Raw genomic sequence first — 23,860 nt, forward strand, 5'->3', positions numbered from 1 at the left:
ATGTTGGGATTTGAAAGCTGACCATGCTTCTCCTCTTCCAAGATTGTAGTGAGGTACAGGAGGGTGCCATAGGTGTAGCTGCATTATGTGGCACCCAAGGATGCTGCAGACTGAGTGTCAGAAGTTCAGGAAATTGTGGGGATTGCAGAACATGCTCGGTACACAATGACCGTCTGCATGTTGCAGTCTCTGCTCTGTACACATGTGTACACACTGCAGAAATGTTCTATTGCACAGGGCTGCGTCTAGCATGTGTTGGTAAACAGAAAATGTCATCCTGAGGACGATAGACATGTCCTGATCACGAATTCTGGATTCTCAAAAATGGATGTCTCTGGGCGTTGGGAATGATAACTTTTCTGTCTTTTTCAAAGTGGAATGAGGGTCATTGGAATCATGGCAGCTGCTGCCTCACACTGACTCCTCAAGAATATGATCAAATGATCGCCGGTGGCCATCAAGGGGGCGGCGCGCCGATCGCTGACGGCCGGCGCACTTGCCCGTGCATCAGGACCGTCCTGTGACGTGACGTGACGTCCCGGGTCGACCCGGCCACCTGCGGCAGTGACCATGGCATGCACATAGCATGCATGCGTCGTGCACTAGTAAACAAGCCACCACCATTTTATAGTCTTCAAGTTTCTGTCTTCAAAAAGGAAAACCATCATAATTGGGTGAATCTCTTGGGCATCTCGGAAGGCAGGCTCCAATATTCACAAGCTTTCGGAGCACCGACATGAAGCACAAGAACGAGGCACTTGCAGATCACTGAAGTGTATTAGCTTCAATGCTCGAATGTTCCTATTCAAACAAAATAGGTACAGCAGTCATACTGAATTGAATCTGGATCTTGGGCTCAGATCTCTCTTCGCATGCTCTGCAGCATCCATCGCTTTCTGTTGTCTTCAAGACTGCGATCTTCATATTGTCCGAAGGTTGTTGTATATCACCGACAAAGGCAGAGTCTGAGAAGAGTGACGCCTGACTTCAGACGATTATCTTGTATGGCTCAGTTGCCATTGGCACACCCACCCGTCCTGCAGCGCGATCTCTTCAGCGAGACTCTACATCTGAAGGCTCTGAGAGTTCCAAAGAAGGAGTGCCAGGCTTACATGAAGCTGCTCAACGGGTGGGATGCAGCCCCTCCTATAAGCACTGTGGGGCGTCCTGCTTCACTTGCAGCCTTTGATAAAACTGCATACACTGCACCAGAGCTTCGATAACTCATAAGTTTCCCTCGCTTGAGATGCAGGTACACCTTTGACAAACCCAGGCTGCGCTGCATTTTGCCAGAGGCTGACAGGCCTGACACGCGGCTCCTGCTCCTTGCAGAGAAGGTCCAAGACCAAGGTGTGCGGCGCTTTGCGCCACCGTGGTACCTCTGTTTCGAGTATAGAAGCCATGCTGTGATTAACCAGTGTGTATTCAGCATTGTCAATCATCTGTCAGTGAAGCTGAAGGTTGCAATGCAGAGCTGACAGAGGTAAGGGGCGATGTTCGGGAGAAGGTGATGCAAAGCAATGTTGAGATTGTTACCTATGATCTGACGCTGAACTACAGCTACTGGTCTGCTGAGCATGTACTCAAGGTGATCACACCTTTTCAAACCTTGAAAATATCATCCTCACCGTTCAGCAAACGCCGCATGCATGCTCATTCAAGCACGCACGTTTTTTACCAGTTACACTTCTGCATGCAGAGATTGCTTCCTGAAGGATGTGAGGTGCCAACCTCATTTGAGAGCGTGGGCCATATTGCCCACATGAACTTGCGGGATGAGCTGCTGCCCTTCAAAAACGTCATAGGACAGGTCCTTCTGGACAAAAATCCCTCAATCAGGACCATCGTCAACAAGGTGAGACATTGCCCTTCACCAGGATATTCGTCAGGGATGTACATGAGCTGGTACACGCAAGGAAACAATCTAAGGATGCGGCTAACGAATTGCAGGTTGGGACAATAGAGAACGAATACAGGGTGTTTCGAATGGAGGTGATTGCCGGAGACAGCGACCTGGACACTGAAGTGAAGCAGCACAAGGCACGCTTCCGGCTGAACTATGGAGAAGGTGAGAGCGTAGACTTATGATGCATGCCGGTGCAAGCTAGCAAGTCACGACTGTCTCGCTTTATGTGTCTTGGGGCCTGCGCCTCTCACTCTGACATCCGCAGTAGGACTTGAATCTGACTCAAGTGTTGTGCCATGCAGTTTACTGGAACTCGCGGCTGGAGCAGGAGCACAAGCGGCTGGTGGACACTTTCAGGCCGGGCCAGGTGGTGGTTGACATGATGGCAGGCATTGGGCCCTTCGCCGTCCCTGCTGCTCAGAAGGGATGCAAGGTGAGCATGTGCACCCTCATTTATAACTGGACCGTATTTTCCAGTATGCAGCCCTCACTGTACCAGCGTCTCTATAAATGCATTGAGGCGATAGGTGTGTGGCTTCTGTATGCAGGTATATGCAAATGATCTCAATCCTAGGAGCTATCACTACATGACAGTGAACACCAAGCTCAACAAGGTGAGCTGTCTGGTACATCCCAGCTCTGCATGGTGACTCTCCTGATGGTGAATTGGGATGATCACTGACACGCGTTGAAACCGAATCCTGCCAGCCATGTATGGAAAGGTCTTCCAGCAGCATGAATGCACATTGCTTCAGGTGGAAAATCTTGTGAAAGCCAGCTGCATGGATGCAAGGGAGTTTGTGCGATCGCTATGCAACCCTGACCACAGCACTGCTAGAGACGGTCAGGTAAGCGAGATATGAATTTTTTTGTTTGGCAGTATGCCCCCTAACCTGAGAAGTAGCTTAAGTCGCAAAACTCAAATGCATGCAGGATGCTGCTGAGGCTCCTGTAGAGGGATTGAGCGTGCCAGAGGGTGGCCTTATTTTCCATCACGCCATCTTGAATCTGCCAGCCACCGCTGTAGAATTCCTGGATGTGTTCAACGGATGCTTCAATCAGCAGCGATGGAAGGATGTGCCTCTCCCACATGTTCACTGCTATACATTTGCAAAGAATGAAGAGACTGATGCAGGTAATGCTCCTTCTCTGCTCTTGCACCTTGCACTGGCTGTCCTTTTCATGTGCGCCTGCATCTGCTGATAAAATGCATACCATGGACACTCAGTCCTTGAGGGTATTTTTTGCAATTTTTATCGGAGCTGGATGTCTGTGCTTACTAACAGCTGCTGGTTGTGTGGCAGATATCAAAGCAAGGGCAGAGACAGCGCTGGGAGGTGCCCTCACCAGTGGTTGCCAGGTGCACCTGGTGCGTGATGTGGCACCCAACAAGCGCATGTTCTGCCTGTCCTTTCAGGTACCAGAAGCAATCGCTTTTGGCCAAGGGGATCCCACAGCAGCAGCAGCTACCGAAGTTGATGACAACATCAGCAACGGTGTGAATGGGCATCACAACAAAAAGCAGAAAACTGCAGAGGTCTGCTGAGAGCGATTCAATGTGAGCGGCGCTCATGAAGGCGCTCTGATCAAGCTGAGGCATGGCATCAGAAGAACTGATTCTTCTACATGTCTTCAGCATTGTGTGACCTGCAAATGTGGACTCTGGACATTTGGGACTGCAAATTGGCTAATAAGTCTCGAGTAAGCATGCATGCTGGCACAAGTCCAAAATTGGCCAATGGATGCACAAGAGACTTGGAACCTACACAGCGTCAAGGAAGAGCACTTGGTGACCAGATCTTTATCAACACAACACATTGCTTGATATAACATTGGTCAACTCTTGGGTAACGCACTTCCAGCCTTTGGGAATAAATTCTCATCGTCAGATCAAGCTAGTGAACGTGAACTTCTCGCGAGCAATCTGAGCAGGGACTGCCCATAATAATCAAAAATATTGAGCGTGAAACGCTGACTTATTTTTGCAACAATAGAAACGCTACTCGGAGACTTTGAGCACTGCTCCATGGGAGACGGCGATGCTGCTCCTTCACCTGAAGGACAGGCCAGAAGTGATGACAGGACGCCCTTGCATCTACGGTAATGAATAATTCCAATCTGACTACTCCACTCATATATAAGAGAAGGTGCACTATGCAAAAAAAATGAGGTGATCTGAGGGAGAGGCGTGGACAGAGCTGCAAATTTAGCATTCGCCATAGTATGAGCGCTTAATGATATCTGTATTGAATTTTTTGAAGCACTCATGCCTGTATCATTCCCCAGCTCGGGAACTTCTGGAACTGTCATGTTCAATGCATTGCTTGAGGGCTAGTGTTTGCAGGACATTGACTTGCGAGCGTGGACCCCTCAACCGAGCAGATGGTTCAGCACGGTGGGTCCAGGGAGGCACAAGCATCCTCGCTTCAGTGTATGGGCCTCACTCAACAGCAGCCAGGAAAGAAGACCCAGAAAAGGCTGTTGTTGAGGTGCTCTTCAAGCAGCAGACCCGATCTATAGGTGAGCACACTGCAACTGTTAGCTTACACTGATTTCTCTAAGGCAAGGAGACACACTGTTATGGCATTTCCATTGGCACCTAATGCTCATTCTGCCCGTGGTATTGGCAATCATGATGCAGCTCTTGACCTTGATATGCAGGTTCTGAGCGTGAGCGGCAGTATGAACAGATGATCAGGGGGACAGTGGAAGGCGTGCTGCAAGCAGCGCAGAACCCACGCACAGCCATCAGCATCACTCTCCAAATCATGTCAGATGATGGCGCCGTGCTGGCATGCGCCCTCAACGCCGCCTGCACAGCTCTTGTCGATGCAGCAGTGCCTCTGACCAGCACATTCGGTAAGCACTCAAAACTGTCTCTGCCGTTGCATGCAATCCCGTAGTCCTGTGTGCTCGAATAGTATTTGTGTTGTGGGATGCGCAATTTTTTTTCTCAGGTTGGATGCAGCTCGTATCGATAGTAAGCACCAACACCTTGTTAAGTGTTTGTATGGTCTGCAGTCGCTGCATCTGTGGCTTTGGAGCATGATGGGGGCCTGCTCCTTGATCCCACCAAAGAAGAAGAGCAGGCATGTCTTGCACTTCTACACTGGACATCTTACTGACCGCTGGACATTGATCATGTCATCAGAATACCGTATCTCTTTTTCAGTAGCTCATGAGTCAAAGAGGTGAAGGGGCCTGATTTGACCATGCTGACATGCAGGCGGCGCAGGCAACGGGGTGCTTTGCATTCACTGCCAGTGTAGTGGAGCCAGGGGAGCAGAGCCCAAAAGTGGGCAGTGGGGTGTTGACTTGCTTCAGCACAGGGCTGATGAAGACGAACCAGTACCTCAGCATGATGGACCTGGCGAGCAAGGGGTGTGAAAGAATAGGCGCTTTTGCACATCTCAGCTTACAGAAGGCCTTTGAGAGCAGAGAATGAACATATCCTATGAAGGCCTATATGTTGCAAGGCACAAGCTGAGTTTTTCCATCGTAAAGGCAAGTCCCAATGTTGTATTCAGTCTTGCTGGCCAGGCCTATCGTTCTTCTCCTGTACTTTGATATTTCTGCAGCTCTTGGAGCCTTGCAATTGCTGCAGAGACATTGCAAAAGTTGTTCAATATGGGGAATCCTGATACTCTCAACCTCAACAAAAGCTGGTCTGTCTGACTTAGACCTGAATCAGCACATTGCTGAAGTGCTGCTTGCACTCTGGAGGCCATTGCTCCGATGTCCAAGTCCACATGGCAGGCTGATGACGCATTGCTAACAGCATCAAGAACCTCACTTGATGACAAGCGAGTCTCCAAATTAGCTTGCTCTAGATGCTGACGCACTGCTTCTGAGAGCGTTGCAGTGTCATTTTGCAGTTTCTGAATGAACATTTGCATGGTCGTCTCCACAAATGGAGCATATCTGTCATCATTTGAAGGCCTGCATGCAAGTCGCCAGCCGCTTCTTCATCAGCTTCATTAGATTTCATAAACTACCTCCCACAGGTGAATTTTGTGACGGCCTTTTTCAAAACAACAGAGCTTCACTTGGCATCAAGTGTGGCCTTCACCTGTCCGACAAGCCCACAATGTCCGAAAAATTTCTGCCTCTCCCATCTGGCATGATGGTGGCAATCTCAATAGGTGAACATTTCGGTAGCAACAAATCTAGGATCTCCTTCATTTGATCCTTGGCAGTCATCAGCCCTGTTCCACACCTCTCTGCAAGCCAAAATCCCTTAGTTAAGTTTAGGGCATGCAAACTTCCTGGAGTCCAATGGCAGATGTACGTTTCAGTCTTCTCAACCAGCAATGTCAGACCATCCACAATATGTCATGCAGCACAAATATTACTCACCAACGGCCAGCTGGAAATCGAGAAGAGACTGCAAAAGTGAGCGGGACTGCAGAAGAGCGCTCTCATGCATTTTCCCGGTCAGTATGTACAAGAATTGAGCCGCTTCAAAAGAGCTACCAGACAGTTGCTGAGCCGCGTGAACCAAACTGTACCCTGCCTGCATACACACTTCGCTACTTTTTGCAACTATTCATGGAAAGACTGCGGTTTGCAAAATGTAAACAGACGGATAATGTCAGGAAAAAAGGGGTTAATACCTGAGCAGCACGTGCATGGTGTGAGCTGAGGATAGAGGCTGGAATTGCAGCTGGTGTGCTGCCCTCTCCAGCCGTTGCACTTTGGCTGAGTTGCTCCTGCTCTGCTGAACTCCAGAATTTCTGGTGGAGGAAGGCCTGCAGGCTGATCAGCGCGCCCTGCCTGCCCTCAAGATCAGCCTTGGCTGACCAGATGCTGCTGATCTGTGACAGGAAGTCCTCCCTGCTGATGTCATGCAGTGCAAGGTTCCCAGCCCACCGCAGGAACCTTGGCACGTGCGCATGCAAGCCAAGCCCGCTGACGTAGCTGCACATGGGAGTCACAGCCACACGCAGAGTTATGGGACCTGCTACCGGTATGTCAGGCAGCAGCAGCGCAGCTGCCACCCCCAGCTGCGCCTCGCAGGCGCGCAGCTGCGCGGCAGCTTCATGCCTCTGCTCCGCGAGCTGCGCCGAGTGCCGCTCGGCCAGCGCATCCGCCTGCTTCCTGGCAGCTTCCAGCCTGTCGAGGGCGGCTTGCAGCTGCGAGCCCAGGCTCTTTATCTGCTCCCGAGCGGCCTCGGCTTCCGCAGCTGCTGAGGATTGCATGGCTGCGATCCGGGCCTCCAGTTCTGCGATCTGCTGCTCGGAGGAGGCTGCCTGCTGCTCCAGCTTGGTGCGGGTGAGGCTGAACAGGGCGCGCAGGGCGTTGTCCTCGTTGCGCAGCTTCAGGAGGTCCCTGCGTGATGCCTTCATCTCCTCCTTAGCAGCAGCCGCCTCAACCTGAAAAAACAGGCGCGATTCAGCAATAAATAGTCGATTGACAAGCAAGGCGTGTCTAATTGTTTGTAGGTAAATACTTCAAGTAAGGTCTGCCCAAATCTTGTGGGGCTTGCGGGTGTCAAGCAACCGATCAGTGATGGCAGCGGCATGATGCTGTCTCAAACCTGTGCATCCTTGGCAGCCTGCGCTGCTGAGCTGGCTCGTGCCGCCGCAGCACTCTCATCCTTGCGCATCTGCTCAATCTGAATCTCTGCCTCCTCCACCTTCGCCTCAACTGTTTCATTTTCCGCCTGAACGCCAGTCCTTCCCGCGCTCAGACACACAGCAACACATTGACCTCGCGCTTAAAAAGCAACACACGTGCGGATAACATCACATACCTTGCTCTTCTGCATTGCCGCGCGGAGCCCTTCTGCCTCACGCAGCAGGTGCTCTTTCTCGGTCTCCAGGCGATGCACCACGGCAAAGTAGGGCAGCTGCTTGAGCTGCAGGGAGCCGTCGTCTGATGTGTAGTAGCCGCTGAACACTGCACGGGCCAGCTCTGCGCGTATGCTCTCCAGCGGCCGTGCAAACTGCCGGCATGCTGCCCCAAGCTCCCCCAACAACTGCAATCCATCATGGCTGCATTTTCTCTTGGCTGAGCATCTCATAACCTTTTGGTCTGAAGATCCCAAGGCTGTATGCATGCTTGAGACCTCGCGAAGGCACACTACAGAAGGACTACAGAAGGTCACTTAAATTCTATTGATCCCTTATAAAATCTGATGTTCTGATACCGTTGCAGAACTGTTGATTAGGTGGGGAGTGTCAGCGTGCCTTGCAACTGATGGCTGTCCTCAGTGCATCAGGGCGAAGCTCTCCAGCTTCATCTTGTTCCCTGGGGCCGGCCAAACGGTCACACTCACTGAAAGCTTCAGCCGCACGCACTTCGAATGCTATCGCAAGGGACTTGAAATTCTGTGTGCTTGTACTCCCAAGGGCTTCTGCAGCCTGCTTCTCCCAACTCCTTGCTGAGATTGCGCGCTGTGAGCCACTGTCCCACGAAAAATGGCTCACACAATTGAGATTCTGGAACCATCAGATTCACAGGAAAAGCAGTGTGTGTTATCATGTCCTCTTCTAAATTGTCAAAAACTTGCCCCACTCAAATGAAAAGGGCACACAGCCTTGGACTCACTCGTGCGAAGGCGAAGCAAAGTCGGGATCGTTAAATTCTTGGAGATGAGATTCCAACGCTTCAAGCTTGAACATCAGGAGTAGCTGTGGAAGGAATAAGCACAAAAGCTGCGAGGACAGGTTTCGAAACGACGAACGTGCCCTTAAATAAAAGCAACAAAATCGAAGAGAAAAGGCTCCAGAATTTGAAGTTCTTTTGTAAAGCTCAGCAAAGGATCAACAGAAGAGCATGCAAGTAAGCCGATTGTCCTGGGCCAACGAGAAGACGAGTCGTCCGCATTGTTCCGACACTGGGAGATCATGGTCTGCCATTCCAAGGTTGATCCCTTCACCCATGCAGACTTCTTCTTTTCACACATCTTCGTGCTGATGATGTCCGATGTTTAGAGTAAAAGGAATGCAGAAAGTAGGGCAGACTGAGCGGCAGAAGATGTCCAATGTTTGCAGTTACAGCATGATGCAAAGTGCAAGATGGCAGCGCTGCCAGCAAGTCAGTGACCAGCAATCCATATCTGAGAAAAGGTGCCGGCACGGTGACAGTGATTGTCATGATGATGTCTGATGATGAAGATTGTTATGGCTAAGTCTGTGCAAACATACAGTATGTGAACAAAGAGCAGGACTGCTGGCAGCTGACAGCTCGGTAGGATGCAATCGAGTTGCTCCTGCTATTTCCCAACTCCTGGCAAACATTGTATGACTTCCCTCCTGGTTCACATCGATAAAATTATTCATGCATTATCAATTTGATCAAAGCACACTCATCTGCAGTACCTTGATGCTCCAAGAATGGGATGCAGTTCCTCCAATTTCAAGTTCATTGTTTCTGTGAGTTCCTTAGGAGTCCACTGATGGAAGTCAGTATTCTGGATATGGTTCCTGGTCTCATGCATTATGTGCTGCGTCACAATACTTGCTCCTTGTGGCGAGCCAAAAGATTCAACCGAATTCTCTGTAAATACTGTAATCAAGAGGCGACTCCGGTAGAGCCGTAGCCGCCTGCTCCCCTGAGAGTGGCATCCAGGTCTTCCACTTCCTCCACCTCTGGTGTCATGATGCGCTCCAAGATCAGCTGTGCTACGCGGTCCCCCTTCTTCACTGCACAGAACACCCAACCCAACCCTCAGCAGTCAAACACTTGCAAAGAAATATCGGGTCTTCAGCACGTTTGCCTGAGCCCAAAAGTGTCCAAGCAACAACATTAAAAATTTTACATGTCTTACTCAACTGCATGGTATAAAAGGTTGTCATTAGTCCGCCCAATCTAGAGGCGCCAGCGAAAGTGGGCCCAATTGCCTCAGATGCTCACCTGAGAAGTCTGCATCGCCGTGGTTGAACAGCACCACTCCAACCTCCCCCCTGTAGTCCTCATCCACGACCCCAGCGCCTGTGTCGATGAAATGCTTGACTGCGAGGCCTGAGCGGGGCGCCACCCTGGCATAGGTACCTGCAGGAATGGCTATGGACAGGCCAGTCTTGACGACAGCCTTGCCATGCGCTGGTACAGTGCAGTCATACGCACTGCAAGGTGCACAAACATGTGTATCAGTGTCACATCCAAACCTGCATGTATACTACCCTGCAGGCATGCCCTAGGATGTCTCAGAAGATGCTGTTGATCAGGAAAAGAAAAAGATCGCCACCTTTTCCACTGAGCTTCACAGGACAAGCAAAGTTTTAGAGTTGAGGGGTAATTCTGATCCTGGATCGTCCCTCATCCCCGATCCTCTATATTTTAATTAGGTGTAATAGTTTTGGGATATCACCTGGCCAAGTCATAGCCGGCAGCGCGCTCAGAACCCCTCTTCGGCAGTGTTGCATCAGGAGTCAGCTTCTTCACACGAAGAGTGCTGATCGCCGCTGCAGTAACGGCAGTAGGAGGAGCAGAAATTTTGGCTTTCTTTGCAGGTGATGAGGGGGTGTTCTCGATGTTCGTCAACACGTGGCTTGCAGCATCAATCATCCTGTTGCTAAACAACCTGGCCCTTGGGGCAAGAAGCGCGCGACCCCAGATCTGCTTGTAAGGGGCAAAAAAAGCCGTGATTGCAACTTTTGCTTCCTCACTTTGTTGAGTTTGCGCTTCCCTCCCAATCACTGTCTTTGCAAGCTGCATGCTGCGCCTGCTGAGCCACGTCACGTCCTGTCCGAATCGGACCGCACGTCCTTCAAGCGATTAATGGCCATATCCTGTGATTGACTTCATTGTGTGTAAGGAAGTATCTCATGATTGACAATCTGCGGGCCATGTTGCTGCAAGCTAAGATTCTTCTGTCCATGGCCTGGTCCGTATGGCATGTGGCATGATCTACCTTCTCATGGAGTGGCAAATAGTGTCGGTGCATCAATTAACGTGACTATGAACAGAAAGATGCAGATGTATCCATAGACATGTCCTAATCATAGGCAGATGTTAAGGGTGTCGTGGGCATCCCGGTTGTTGTGGGCTCCCTTTGAGTCTAATGTCTTTTTGCGACGACAGAGGCGCTCTTTATCATCCATATCAGGAGTATGGAATGCTAACACCGCACGCCCAGGTCCAGGATTCCTTCTTACAAAGCAAAACTGTCTCTTGGGCACAATGCTAGTGAGCATGGCATGGGAGTTTGGGTAATCAAATGCGTGATTGTGTGATATGCTTGTTTTGTAGATGTATTAAATCAAATAAGGTCCGCCACGGTTATGCCATCCTGGCCTGTGACCATCAGTGCCCAGCCGTTCAGTCAGCAGACAGGAGTGAGACCTCGAAAGGAGTTGACAGCTGCTGAACTGAGGCATGCTGCCAAAATGGCGCGTCTCAGCGGGCTCTGCTACCGCCCGACTGAAGAGTTGTCAGAGTCACTGGTTCAGGAAGGCTTGCGCCTTATATCTTGCGGCCAGACGCACTTCACAAGGTCTGGAGTCTTGCAGATCACCATGCAGTGTTTGATGCTCCTTCACTTCATTGACTAGCATTAAAATTACAATTTGACATATTTCTGGGCAGATGGTATGTGGCGGATGGTCCTGCTGTCGATTCAAGCAGTGATGGAGCACTAGCACCAGAGGCCAGTACTTCAGGCAGGGAGGAGCAGGCCAGTTCCAACGGAGCAGCCCACGTGACAGCTGTGGAAGGCACCAGCACAAAGTCCAGAACTCAGCGCATTGTCATGATGCGTGGTGTGGTGAGTGCACGCTCACCCAACCATGCCTCAGGACTGCCTCGTGCGTTGGTCTTGCTTTAAGTCCAGTAGATGGACATTTCCACCCACTGATTCAGCGGGTGTGGTAGGTGTGGCGGACAGCCGAGTTTGACACAAGGCTGTGGCAAGCGATGATGAAGTTTTGGCCAGCCACATTTGAGGGAGGCTTGACTCAGCCCCGCGACATATTGGTTGCCCATGCTGGTGCGCTCACAATGAAAAATTCAATTTGTTGCAAACTGCCCTGGTGAGGATGGCTGGCAATGGCTCTCATTGCTGGTGTTGGCGCAGGCATGGGGGATATGGCACAGCTGCTCTTCACAGAACTGAGACCCTTCCTGTTGGAAGCTAGCACAAGGGGACAACCTGTCACCTTTGGTGAGACATCCCCTCTTCACCTTTGCATAATCTTGTGCGGATGTTTATGGTCAGAATGAAGGTTGAAGCCCGCTTCTTCTTGTACATCCTGCAGGTGGGCATTCCTTGGGTGGAGCGTTTGCCCTGCTGATGGCTTCCATGGCCCGCCTCAGGTTTCAGATGCGCTCTGGCGCGATCAGTTGCTATGCATTCGGCGCACCTCCTGTGTTGTCACTCGCTGAGAAGACAGCCGCAGGGAGTGTCATGGAGGTGAAAATTACTTCCAAACCTTTTCTCTCCTTGAGCCTTCTTCCTGCACAAATACTCGTCTTGCTTTGGTAGGCTTGTTCGTCATGTCTGTGGCTTGGCTTGGCAAGACTCACTTTGCTGGGTGTTGCGAATAGGTCGTGGATTTGCCGACCGGCTCTGTGAAAAGCTTTGTGCTGGACAATGACCCAATCCCTCGAGCTATGCTGTCAGTGGATCCCACCTTTGCCCTGCTCAAGCAGAGCACACCGATGTCATTGCTGCTCGAGGCACGGAGGAGGTTGTTTGGGAGCGGGGCATCGTTCACCCCTGAGCGCTTCTTGTACGAGAATGTTGGAGATGTGAGTGGGCTTGCTGGTTGCTGCTTTTTTGAGCTACGCACTTGCCTTTATCAATCTTCCTGATCATTGAATTTTAAGTATTAGCGCTGACGTGTGTCAAATGGCATGCATGATCCAGGTGTACTTGATACGGTGGACAGCAGAGTCTGGGCAAAGGGTGAGCCCAAGTGGCTTTCTGTGCTGGACTCCTCAGCCTCAAAAGTATGCAACTGTGGAGCGTAATTCGTGCCTTATTTGTGCAGGTGTCTCTGTTGGCGCCTTCTGAGATGGAGGAGCAGCTGAAGCTTGCAGTGGAGGAGTTGATGCGAACTCCAGCAGCCCTCATGCAAGCTCTGTTGGACCACTCGCATGGCAGCTACTCCCAGGAGCTGTATGCAGCCGCGCGCCAGTTGGAACAGCGCTAATGTTGCTTAGCGATGGTTGTGCACAGCAAGAGCTCGTTTCGATGATGGTCACGGGTCTGATTGATATGAAGATCGCACGACAGCTCAATTCTAATTTCAACAGGGCTGGCTGAGTTGAGCATTCACTGCTCGATTTCCCTGAGGCTTCTGTAAGTTTATGTACTACTGTAGAGAATGGGCTGTTTCCACTGCCCTTCTTTTGATCCATGCTTTCTGCTCGAGTGCTGGACTAAAATGTGCACCAGATCTGGCCTTAATTAGACTCCCTCTCAATGCACCGTGCTTATATTAACCATGAACACAACTTCAAGAAGCGCCACTCAGGAGACAGCAGGGATGACGGGATGATCTGAGGATGCTCTGCAGAATTTTCTACAATGGAATTCTGCAGAGCCGATCCAAGGATGTACCATCCATCACCTACTTGCACTTGGTTTGTCCAAGGAAAACGTAAAAAATGTAAAAAATGTCGTGCATGAACCGAATCTCGATCTTGAGAAGCTTTATCGGATAGAGATGCATATGCTCGAGTACGACTGTATGCACACCTCTTCTCACAGATCTGATCTAGAGGCTGGTTCCTCAGATCAAACGTGATTAAGCTTCCTGAATGCTCCGAGCATGTAAACATAAATTTATCGCCAAATTTATCACATATGTGACTAGATAGTGAGGATTTACACGCCTGGTGATACTGTACACACGATGATGTGCATGCATAACTGCAGGTCACATTGTTTTGGCGTGAAACAAAGGGTTAATGGAAGTAGAGGGAAACAAGTATCATACAATGTTGCATCAGTCTGAAGCTACTTGCACAAACACACCACGCATGCACAGTGGGGTGTGCAGCGTGTTGTAAAGTCTCCAGCAACTAGCAAATCAGAGCTGTTACAACTCCATTCCGCTGCTGCCATTTTCTCCTGTCTTCAAGCGCTTTGCCAGTGGCGGATGGGCCGAGCCATCTGTGCCTTCACGCTCTCCCCTACCCTCAAGCGCCTGATAAAAACACAGCATGCCCCGGCCCCATTCAATATCCCTCAGCGCTCAAAGGGCTGCCCTGATGCCCGAGGCTCTCTGAGTGATTCTCTCATGACATCAGCGAGGAATTGGAGAACAGCGCAATCTGCATATTTGCAATTTTGCCTCACCTTCTGCCGCTGGGCTGTTGCAGTAGCTTCACTGTGTCCACCAGTATCCTGTTGTGATGCAGAACTGGCTTTGCTCGCAACCGCATGGAAGGCTTTGAGCCTCCTGTCAATCTTCCGTACCTGGACAACCAAATTCTGAAATATTAATGGGCTGCAATGCATCTGTACTCCTACAGGAAATTTAGTTAGAAATTTCAGCCAGCAAGGGCCCAATTTAAAAATTGCTCGTACCTCCTCTGCTTTCACTTGTTGAGATCCCTCTGATCCAAAGCTGTCTATCCTGCCAAATGCTGACTTGAGCTCCTGGACTATGTCTTCTGTGCTGCAGCCTGCGCGCGCTTCCTCCTGAGCTCTGCCGGCCACCCTGGACAAGAAGCTGCCCAAGGGAACCTTCACCTGCACCAAATCACGCCCCATCCTTCTTGATCCACGGTGCCAAAAAACAGCTGCAGCATGACCAAGACATTGCATTCTACTTTCTGAGAAAGTGGATGAGTCCAGTTCTCAATGGCAGTAGTGTCCGCAAGGAACAGTGAAGCTGGCAGAGCAACTCTCGCCAATTCTTGTGTTGCGCAGGACACTGCTGTTGTCTCACCAAATGAAAAAAATGAAAAGGGTTTTTATGGCAGGGAGCCACCTTGTTGCAGCCAGAGCGCATGGCGGCCAGCGCCAGCTGTCCGGGAGGGAATAACAGCGGGGCGTCTGTCAGCATGAGAGCGTCCACTGCCGCCCGAGCAGCTGCGCGCGCCTGCGCCAGCGTGTCACCCCCCAGCTCCTGCAGGGGTGGGTCGATCACACTGCCCTCCTTCTGGCAGTCCTCCAAATCCTGTACAGCGAACCTCCCTGAGTTGCCTGAAAAAGGTATCGTGGTGATCCTCACAGGGTCATGCATGCTGCATTGGGGTTTGAAAATAAAGAACAAGCATAGAAGTTCCATGGATTGGGCTCTGTAAACATGGAGTGAAGCAGAGTGAACATCGAGATGTGAGGGCACAGACTTCTAGCTTGGGAGAGATGTCAGGTGCTCACCGCAAAGTACCCCGAGAGGGAGGTGTAGGGGGAATAGGTGATGAGGTCAAAATTGAGCCCCTGCAGCACGAGCGGCTCTGTGTTGAGCACCACTTCTTCGTCCTGCTGCAGCCGCTTGCAGAACTCCTCCGCCCCAATATACGCCTCCTCCACCTGTAAATTTATTCAGCCACCTTGGCTCAAATTAGAGAAAGAGGTGTGCAGACATCAAGGCAGAGCGAGCGCCAGTAGATAGGAGACAGGGCTGCCTCGCAAGTGCACATCATGCAACAAAAACACATGTTAATCCCCCGGCCAACGAGCACCTTGCCTCAAATATGGTCAATCCGAATATAGATGAGCACCTGAGGGAGGTGGGACAGCCTTGTTATGGCCTGCCCAAAATTCATTTCGGGCTGCAAAACAGGGGCTGGGGAGCTTAAACAACAACAGATTCACAGATATGAAGAGTAGAGACTGGGAATGTTTCAAGCAAGTGCCTGCGTGCGGGCCACTGTAGTTGTGGACATCTGCTTTTGCATGCACTGTTACTTTTTACATCGCGGGGCTTCAATCTGATGGAGTTCTGGTGCAGCAGTACCTTGCCGGCCAGGTAGATGGCTGTGAGGAGGATGTTCTTGGGGTCATGCTGCAGCGTGGAGTAGTGGAGGTAGAAGCGTTTCAGGAACAGCACCGCTGCCGCCTGGACCTTGTTGGGGAAGCCAAACGCACGACACATCTCCTGGATCTTGCCGGAGTAGTACTTGAGGAGCGCGGCCTCCTCTGCTAGGCTGGGAGGCCGGGTCTTCTTGCCTGCAATGAAAGGAGCGCTCAATTCGGGATGTTACTCATAAGGGAGTATATTCTACAGTATTTGCAGAATTGACACAGGTGCATCAAGGGCTCACTCTTTTTCGCGGGCTTGCTATCAATGTCAGTCTGTTGCTGCTGCTGCTGCACCCCCTCAGGCTGTGGGGTTTCCTCCTGAGACAGGCAACTTCTGGTCAGTTACCTCTGGCATACCCAGCAAATTGAAGCCTCGCTTTGCATGCGGTGTTTTTGGTGCGCTACATCGAGGTTTTCAGGCGATCCAGGCACGTTAGTCCCACCTTGGCAACGGCATCTAGACAAGCTTGACGCCTTCTTGTCCGAATTTCCGTCTGCACGTGATTAAAAAGTGATCAAAGCGGTCGTAAACGTCTGACTAGTTACTAACGTCAATTGAGTCAATGTAGATCATGTGTGAGCGAAAGAACTCGCCAGTTCATCGGTTGAGAACAGCCATCTCTTCCTCTGAGACGATCTCTCGAATATCATAAAAAGGGTCAAGCAGCTGGATTCTTTCACAATATAATACTGATCTCAGCAGACGCCTAGAATTTGCTTGGATCTGCTCGTCAAAGGGTCTGAAGGCTAGATCACAAAGGACGTGGATCACCGCAACCTTTACACACAACTTTCTTGAGGCCGCTAGATATCACCAGTGAGCACTGAATTGTCCAATCATTCCTGAAATTGATTGCCACACATCCTGAGTTTCATTTGATCGGCTCCTCTTCCAAGGACAATTCGAGGGTTTTGTGACATCAGGTCCATGTGTAGGGTTTGTGGCGCCCGCCGACAGAAGCACTTCGTACTTGTTCCGGTGAATCCCTTAAGAGAAGAGTTCAAGTTGTTTCGTGGCCTATTTTCTTTGTGTTTCCTGTGTGTGCATAATAAGGATCTAAAGCGGCACACACAACGGAGTTGGTTCACTGGGCAACATTCTGCAAGTACTCAGGGCCTACGTATCAGATTTATAGCTCCTCTGCAGCTTCCTTTTACACACAATGATGGATGTATCTGAGCCAGTCAAGGTCACAGCAGAAAGTCTTGGAGTGTCGCAAGGGTATGCTGCCCACTTTTTTCTCGTACTATACTCTCCCTACGGTAGTTTGGCTTCTTCATTGCTGTCAAGCCCTTTGACACTATTATCCATACCTTTTCAAATGGAAAAGACTTATTTACAGGAATGCATTGCATCGGCGAAGACTATAGGTTCTACTATCACTGATACTAGATGTCCACTTCTGTCGCAGGCAAGAATACGAGGGGCAAATACAGTACGATTTGGGCAACATGATGGCGAGCGATCACGGCCCCATCGATCAGGCTCGATTCAGAGCTGACCCCGATGCAGCCTGCCTTGAAGTCGCCACTCAGATGACACAGAGCCTGGTGGCTCGCCTCTTCGAGCTGCCCAGCGAGGCTGCCCTGGTGCGAGCTTTCGTCCAATTCCTACCAACTTGCCATGACGATCTTTCTCCTCTACACCCTGCTGAACACACTGCTGTGGTTCCATTGTGGTTTGCTTGTTTTGAATTAGAAAATGCACCGTGCGCATCAGCTCGGGAGCAGTGCAAGTGGCTTCAGGAGAGCGCGCATGATTTAACTTGTGTTGCAGGAGGGCCGCGTGGCGCACCTGCCGGAGCCGACGACGGCACTGCCGCGGGCCAAGCCGCTGCCGAAGCCGCGGGAGCCGACAAAGTGGGAGCAATTTGCGCAGCGGAAGGGCATCGTGAAGAAGAAGCGCAGCAAGGAGTTGTGGGACGAGGAGGCCGGCGAGTACCGCCGCCGCTTTGGGTACAAGCGCGCCGGGGACGAGTCTGAGGTGCCCATCATCGAAGCCACGGCCGATGACAAGGTGCGCGCTCTTTCTTGCATTCTTGCATCTCCACAGGGAAATCCCTGACTTTGTCTGTCATCCAGCAATGTGGGGAAACTGCAAGGAGAAGTTGCAAAGATATTGCATGAAAAGCAGCAAACAAAGCAGAGGATGCGCAGAGATCATCAGGCGTCAGGGATATCTTATATTTGAGAATTTTGAGCTGGCAAAGCGCTGTAGGTTGGGAACATTGAGCGGCATCACGATGTGGGTAAGTTGAACATGTGTTCGGCCGTGCAGGTTGGGGAGGACCCCTTTTCAAAGCTGAAGGCGGAGAAGCGCGAGCGCGTGAAGGACCAGCAGAAGCGTCAGCTGCAGAACATCAAGGCCAGCGCCAAGGCCGTCGGGACCTCAGCCGCGCTGCCGCCCACCCTCAAGCTGGCCGCCGCACTCCCTGCCCACGGCAAGGGCAAACCCACCAAGCGCAAGGACATGCATGATGATGTGCGCCCCCCACCGGTAGCATTGTATTCTTATTAGCCACTCTGATCATAGACAAATGAGGAATATAGACATCAAAGCACAGTGAGCGCCAGAAGATACGAGTGAATGGGCTGCCCCGCAAGTGACGTCATGCAACAACAATAGGACAACAGAGTGTGTCTCGTGATTGTTGGAGCAGGGTAGGATAGACGTGGACATGGTTTGGTGGAAAGACATGAAAACGAGAGCATGGATTTGTGGTGCTGTGCAGATCAAGGCGGCGTCCAGGCAAGCGGGAGTGTCAACAGCGTCGATGGGGAAATTTGATGAGAGGCTGCCGGGGGAGAAGGCCGGAGAGCGGGGGACCAGCAGCAAGCGCCAGAAGTTCGACCCCGTGTCTGGCAAGCCTGGCACAGAACTGAAGAAGGTGTGCTCCTCTCTCCTTACCAGGATATCATCCAGGACAATCTGTACGAGGGCCTACTTCGGTGCACGGCAGTGTTTGAAAAATGATGATTAGTGTCATTTCTTATGCGCTGTTCCTGCCAGAGGCAAGCTGCAGGTAACGAATGGCTGCAGACAAGCTTCGGTGTTAAGAGTCACCTGAATTGCAAAGGCAAGAGCGGTGTGTGATGGGGTGGTGCATGCAGGCTGCGGGGCTGGTGGACAGGATCATCCGTGAGCATGCAGACGACATCCTGGACTCGGACAAGGCTGTGCGCCGTGTGGAGGCAGAGCGCCACAGCCAGCTGGCCAGTGCACGGGTGCGCAGCCTGCACTCTGTCACATGCCCTCTCCATTGCGACCGTCTCTCGAGACCCACATTTATCATCATTATTACATTCTTGTCCTGCCAGAGGTCCCACTTGGACATGTTTCAATTGCACTGTTATACCTCTGCTTGTCGCTAAGGCACCGACCTCATGTTGGTGTCCACAGCTGCACATGCAATTCTCAGATTGTCGATGGCTTGCTAACTGTGAAGCTGTGGGTGGATGCAGGCGCAGGACAGCGATGACGAGGGCAAACGGCCGAGCCGGGCAGGGGACAAGGGCAAGAAGGGCAGGGGTGGCAAGGCGACCAGCACAAAGGGGCAGCGCTTCGCTGCGCTCAAGCGCACTGGGGGTGCTGGTGCGGCTGGGGGTATCAGCAAGGGTGGCCGAGGCGCCAGCCGCGGCGGTGGCGGCCGAGGTATGAGCCGGGGTGGGGGCCGGGACGGCGGTAGGGGCGGTGGCAGGGGCGGTGGCAGGGGTGGTGGCAGGGGGGCGAGCAGGGATGGGGGCCGGGGCGGTGGCAGGGGAGGAAGAAGGGGCGGTGGCAGGGGTGGCAAGAGGTAGAAAACACGGAAGTAGATAGGACACAAAGGAGTTATAGTACGGTTTGTTGGTGGGTGTGCATGCTGTGTAAACTTTACAGTTGAATGGGTCATAAGGATTTCAAAAGGCCTGCTACATCATCCAGCAGGACACTTGTTTACATGATGTTTATGGGCAAGGTTCACATCATACGTTGCAAAAAACCTCATAGTGCAAAGTTTGTTGATCTGCTCCATCTGGTGGTCAAAAGCCCCTATCGTCCAGATTGCGGTCCACAAAAGCCTGCAGCCTGCAGGCAGACTCTGTATGTTAGTGTAATTTATCAGTACTAGGAATATTACGGCAGATTCCCTTTTTAAGAGGAGTTTGTTGGTTCCAAGATGAAGAGTATGCTGGCACATACCCCCTCTCAAAGTCCTGTAATGTCAGGCCATTCCGCAGCTGTCGAGCCACAAGTCCAAGGGAGGCAGCAGTTCGCACTCGTGAAGCCGTATCTGCAGTGACAGGAAAGTCTGCAGATCAGCATGCAAATTGCAACATGCATTTAAATGCTCCTGATCTGACGCAATCAGATCCTGTGTGCGCACCGTCAAAGTACAGCATCTGCCCAAAGGATATTCCAAGTGTTCCCTTTGCTTCCCGGAATGTCGCTGACTCATCGTTAGGATTGTGTTGGACCTGCATTGCATTTTGAGCAATCATATCGTTATGCTGATGGGTGCCTCATGCCAATAGTAAGCATCAGAGAGAAGCACGCACTCACTGTGGGCTCAAAGCTCTCAGCGCAGAGCTTCAGTAGCAGAGGCCGGCTCTCTTTCTTGGACATTGTTGCCCCCACACGTATTCCCTTGAATCGAAGAGCTGCCTGTATGCCAGCAGCATCTGGATAGGGAGCTGCTTCTGTGCCTGGTGCAGCGTATTGCCAGAGGACTCCCTCAACATTGAACAGCACTAAAGAAGGCAAGACAGAGAGCTTGCTCAGCAGTGCCACTGCTTTCTCGAAGGATGTAGCTCCTGCTGGTGGAGCAGAAGGCTCGGCCATCGCCAAGAGACAGCGAACTTTTGTCAGATCAAACAATACTTACTTTTAGCTTATCTTACGGTGCAGTGAATTCACATCCAGTACTGCACAGAAGTCCAATCACCTCTTTTCTCCCACAAACAGAGTGTTGCCGGTATTGATCGCCTGCGCAGTAACTCGCCAAGCAAGACAAGGAAGAAGTGCATGCCAACAACACGGCGGCACATGCATGCCATCATCACTCGTCTGCTGACGCGGCCAACATGCCCTGAAAGATCGATCATCGATGCGCCTCATCCACAAGGAGGGACTGCTCCCTATTTCTTGAAGTGAAAGGTTGCTTTCAAATCAAGGCATCGGCGAGCAGAACCCAATGTCAATGGTGTTCAGGTGACTCTTAACTGCGAAGATCCAGTAGGGAATCATAACCACCGGAGCTCGTGATATAGAATTTTGCGATTCGAGATGGCACAGTCGGGTGCAAGTGAGCCAGGTTCAGGCAACGCGACCCCCTTGAGTCCTGGCCTCTCAGCCCTTGCACAAAAGGAGATGGAGTGGGCGAACGCAGGGGAGAAATTAGCGGTCCTGAATTTCAGCGAGAAGGCAAGAACCCGTTATGGTCTGGGGATGAAAGAGCTTTAGCTTACATGCTTGCTGTGACATCAATCAATATCCTGCCCCAGCACACCTACTGTGGGACTTGGGCAATATAACCTAGATCCTGATGCATCTGTCCTGCTGCAGGTCATAGAAGAAAAGGAGAGGCACTTGCGAGAGTGAGTCCCACTTTTATTGATGTGCACTTGCGATGCACAACTGCTTTCGAAGACCAACCAGTCCAAAGCCACTGTGTGACTGAAAAGGACGTGCTGCTCAGGTGTATCGCCAATAACTATACGCGCATTAAAGATGTGGAGCGGGAGCTGGGTGGGCTGCAGATGCAGCTCAAGCTCAGCACAGGACCCAAAAAGTCGGCCCTGATGATGATCAGGAAGAAAATAGAACTGCAGAATGAGCGCGTGCTGGCAGCGAGGGATCGCCAGAGGGCAGCCAAGAAGGTGGGCTACGTTCTGCTGCATGCAGCTTCTATCAACCAGAATCGGATGCTCTTGAATAGGACATCTCAACAAAAGTATGTGCTGCAGGTGTATGAGACAGCAGAGGAGGCCTTGAAGGCAGAGGAGCAGGTGAAGGAGCGCCTGTGCCAGGAGCTGAATCTGCTGGTCCAACAGTCAGCGCATGCACAGCTGGAGAAGCTTGAGCAGGTCAGTCTGCAAGACAGACTCCAAGACCCTTCCTTCTTGCTCAACTTTCGAAACCACTGTTTGATGATGCTGTCAAGTGGGTCTCTGTGTTGGGCCAGCATCCGAGATATTCTCCTTCATCTATCCTGCTGTGCCCACAGCTGACGGAGCGCTTGGAGCGGATGAACCAGTCGGTCGGGCACAGCAGCGACAAGGAGCGACAGCAGGAGGAGGAAGTGACAAACTTAGTCATGGAGTCCCTGCGGAGGGTGCCAGCTCCCCAGCAGCCAACCCCACCCGCAGCTGCCGCAGAGGAAGCCCTGCCAGCGGGCCCCGCAGCAGCGACGGAGCCCCTGGTGGCCACGGCTGGGGATTACACACCGGCCGGCGAACCCGCCGTGTCCAGGGCCGCATCCCCCGCAGCTGGTGCTGCGAGTCAGCTCCCTGCAGGAGCCGACGCGTCGCCGCAGCACAGCAGGCAGGCCAGGCAGCAGCCCCAGCCGCAGCAGAGCACGCCCAGGAAGCCGACGCTGCAGACTGCGGCCGGCAGCGGCAGCGCGGCGGCCAGCCCCGCGCATGCTGCGGCCGCGCGCGCCCGGCATGTGCCGCTAGCTCCGGTTGCCAAAACAGTCGCGGCAGCGCCGGCTGCGGCTGCGGTTGCGCCGCGGCCCCCGCCCAGCTCAGGGTTCCGGGGGTTTGACACCTGAGCAGGGGCTTCGACCTGCAGTGGAGTCATGAGAGGAGAGATGGAACTGTACAGCTGTGTAGAGCGCGTGGACCCAAGTGACAGTTCAGCTTTCTGTTCAGGACCTTGCATATGGAGGACACCTGCAGTGGCAGCCTCCTGCTGTATTTAACTGACATTCAGGAGATATTGAGGACATGTAGTAGGCATCATGCTGTGCTTCTTTTTCTTGCAGCTTTCAGCTACCAGGGGCTTGTCTCAAAGTCCTGCTTTTCAAGATGCGCGCACATTGTGCGATGTTGTTAATTGTTGCGCAGACTGCTCAGCAGTAGGCTATTGACGCCCATCTGCAGTCGTCGGTGGGCCCCAACATGATGTTGAGGTTCTTGTGCAATTTGGTTCACAAATTTATGTGTCGATCAGTGACTGTGCATAACTGTGCAAATTAAACTTATGATCCTCTTGTCCTTGACATTCTGCTGACGTGATTTGTAAACATTGGAGAAGTTAATGAGCAGCCCAGCACTCACTCATGGCATGAGTGGCCACTGGGCCCATGGACCCATGGACCCCGTGGGCCGGGCCAGCCCGAGGCGTTCTGTGTAGGATTTATTTCAAGCTTCTCTCGTGCCATGCATGGCATGCCAGTAGGATCCCAGGGCGTACTACGACCTCTTATTCACATGGGAGCTGCTGTGCCATGCATCAGATCGAAAAAAAGCTGCATGCACTGCACTGCAGCCTGCCAGAGCTGCACAGTGCAGTGCACTGAGTCAGTAGCAGTGCTACTGACTCAGTGGCATAGCCTATTGATCTGAGATGCCATCAGACTCGGAGAACGCATGCATGCAATTTAATAATTACAATCGTCTGGGGAAGCGCTAGCATTGGGTCTGCAGGTACTGAACCTGCATTTCCCGTGTTGTGCTGCAGCTGTGCCTTGCTGTAGGAGTCCCAATACACCCAGCGCATGCGGGCCAATGCAGGAGGTCGTCGCCAGGGTGGAGGGAGCTAGCGTCTTGCGGTTTCGATCTAATCCTATGTGCTTGTCGACATGTAAGGATCATTTTGTCTGGCACTAATGCTATGATGGAGCTTCGAGTGAAGGGCCGGGGATAGCAAGGCCGAGGTTCGACGTCGTGGTCGCTCTGCAGGTTGTGGCAGGGAACCATATGCCCGGCCTGCCACAGCTTCTGGGGCACCCAGAACACGAGGAAGTATAAATCTCAAACATACATCGGCCCTTGGGTCGCTTCTGTTCGCAACATGTTGAGCTTCATGCGATTGCACAGATCAACATCCTCAA

General features: G+C 51.9%; 7 protein-coding genes across 7 annotated transcripts; 4 read left to right on the forward strand and 3 right to left on the reverse strand.

The window, feature by feature from the left end:
* Nucleotides 1–1,004: 1,004 nt before the first annotated feature.
* Nucleotides 1,005–3,452, forward strand: COCSUDRAFT_12364 (hypothetical protein; the record flags this gene model as incomplete). The annotated part of the gene is made up of 10 exons (XM_005651180.1): nt 1,005–1,129; nt 1,253–1,433; nt 1,529–1,588; nt 1,700–1,855; nt 1,951–2,068; nt 2,209–2,339; nt 2,455–2,520; nt 2,662–2,754; nt 2,882–3,041; nt 3,211–3,452. 10 exons carry the CDS (start codon nt 1,005–1,007, stop codon nt 3,450–3,452), a joined length of 1,332 nt encoding a protein of 443 aa, XP_005651237.1.
* A 2,496-nt stretch (nt 3,453–5,948) lies between these two features.
* Nucleotides 5,949–7,928, reverse strand: COCSUDRAFT_83580 (hypothetical protein; the record flags this gene model as incomplete). The annotated part of the gene is made up of 4 exons (XM_005651508.1): nt 5,949–5,975; nt 6,520–7,278; nt 7,443–7,568; nt 7,659–7,928. 4 exons carry the CDS (start codon nt 7,926–7,928, stop codon nt 5,949–5,951), a joined length of 1,182 nt encoding a protein of 393 aa, XP_005651565.1.
* Nucleotides 7,929–9,166: 1,238 nt separating this feature from the next.
* On the reverse strand, nt 9,167–10,510 carry COCSUDRAFT_21846 (putative Deoxyuridine 5'-triphosphate nucleotidohydrolase). Its single transcript, XM_005651181.1, has 3 exons — nt 10,221–10,510; nt 9,764–9,975; nt 9,167–9,552 (listed from the first exon to the last, which is right to left on the reverse strand). The coding sequence occupies exons 1-3, from the start codon at nt 10,415–10,417 to the stop codon at nt 9,422–9,424; spliced, it is 540 nt and encodes a 179-aa protein (XP_005651238.1). The 5' UTR covers nt 10,418–10,510; the 3' UTR covers nt 9,167–9,421.
* A 1,556-nt stretch (nt 10,511–12,066) lies between these two features.
* COCSUDRAFT_59214 (hypothetical protein) lies at nt 12,067–13,002 on the forward strand (the record flags this gene model as incomplete). The annotated part of the gene is made up of 3 exons (XM_005651182.1): nt 12,067–12,105; nt 12,395–12,598; nt 12,841–13,002. 3 exons carry the CDS (start codon nt 12,067–12,069, stop codon nt 13,000–13,002), a joined length of 405 nt encoding a protein of 134 aa, XP_005651239.1.
* Nucleotides 13,003–13,662: 660 nt separating this feature from the next.
* Nucleotides 13,663–16,687, reverse strand: COCSUDRAFT_64615 (cyclin-like protein). Its single transcript, XM_005651183.1, has 9 exons — nt 16,422–16,687; nt 16,271–16,321; nt 16,070–16,145; nt 15,763–15,974; nt 15,183–15,335; nt 14,791–14,979; nt 14,385–14,549; nt 14,154–14,273; nt 13,663–14,001 (listed from the first exon to the last, which is right to left on the reverse strand). Exons 1-9 carry the CDS (start codon nt 16,476–16,478, stop codon nt 13,894–13,896), a joined length of 1,131 nt encoding a protein of 376 aa, XP_005651240.1. The 5' UTR covers nt 16,479–16,687; the 3' UTR covers nt 13,663–13,893.
* A 143-nt stretch (nt 16,688–16,830) lies between these two features.
* COCSUDRAFT_64616 (RRS1-domain-containing protein) lies at nt 16,831–19,937 on the forward strand. The gene is made up of 7 exons (XM_005651184.1): nt 16,831–17,049; nt 17,240–17,417; nt 17,605–17,844; nt 18,106–18,309; nt 18,560–18,715; nt 18,939–19,052; nt 19,290–19,937. Exons 1-7 carry the CDS (start codon nt 16,991–16,993, stop codon nt 19,623–19,625), a joined length of 1,287 nt encoding a protein of 428 aa, XP_005651241.1. The 5' UTR covers nt 16,831–16,990; the 3' UTR covers nt 19,626–19,937.
* Nucleotides 19,938–21,090: 1,153 nt separating this feature from the next.
* COCSUDRAFT_59217 (hypothetical protein) lies at nt 21,091–22,576 on the forward strand (the record flags this gene model as incomplete). Its single annotated transcript, XM_005651185.1, has 4 exons — nt 21,091–21,207; nt 21,489–21,683; nt 21,771–21,890; nt 22,031–22,576. The coding sequence occupies 4 exons, from the start codon at nt 21,091–21,093 to the stop codon at nt 22,574–22,576; spliced, it is 978 nt and encodes a 325-aa protein (XP_005651242.1).
* Between the last annotated feature and the right edge of the window lie 1,284 nt (nt 22,577–23,860).

Source organism: Coccomyxa subellipsoidea (assembly GCF_000258705.1).
Source record: "Coccomyxa subellipsoidea C-169, whole genome shotgun sequence".
Taxonomy (NCBI): domain Eukaryota; kingdom Viridiplantae; phylum Chlorophyta; class Trebouxiophyceae; family Coccomyxaceae; genus Coccomyxa; species Coccomyxa subellipsoidea.

Coding starts and splice junctions, on each gene's coding strand:
- COCSUDRAFT_64615 (XM_005651183.1), bottom strand. CDS start 16,478: ATGATATTCGAGAGATCGTCTCAGAGGAAGAGATGGCTGTTCTCAACC. Junction 15,975..16,069: donor TAGCAAGCCCGCGAAAAAGA/GTGAGCCCTTGA, acceptor CTTTCATTGCAG/GCAAGAAGACCCGGCCTCCC. Junction 14,274..14,384: donor AACAAGTGAAAGCAGAGGAG/GTACGAGCAATT, acceptor TTGGTTGTCCAG/GTACGGAAGATTGACAGGAG.
- COCSUDRAFT_21846 (XM_005651181.1), bottom strand. CDS start 10,417: ATGATTGATGCTGCAAGCCACGTGTTGACGAACATCGAGAACACCCCC. Junction 9,976..10,220: donor GCCGGCTATGACTTGGCCAG/GTGATATCCCAA, acceptor TGCACCTTGCAG/TGCGTATGACTGCACTGTAC. Junction 9,553..9,763: donor CGGCGATGCAGACTTCTCAG/GTGAGCATCTGA, acceptor TGTTCTGTGCAG/TGAAGAAGGGGGACCGCGTA.
- COCSUDRAFT_64616 (XM_005651184.1), top strand. CDS start 16,991: ATGATGGATGTATCTGAGCCAGTCAAGGTCACAGCAGAAAGTCTTGGA. Junction 18,310..18,559: donor GCAAGGACATGCATGATGAT/GTGCGCCCCCCA, acceptor GGTGCTGTGCAG/ATCAAGGCGGCGTCCAGGCA. Junction 19,053..19,289: donor GCCAGCTGGCCAGTGCACGG/GTGCGCAGCCTG, acceptor GGGTGGATGCAG/GCGCAGGACAGCGATGACGA.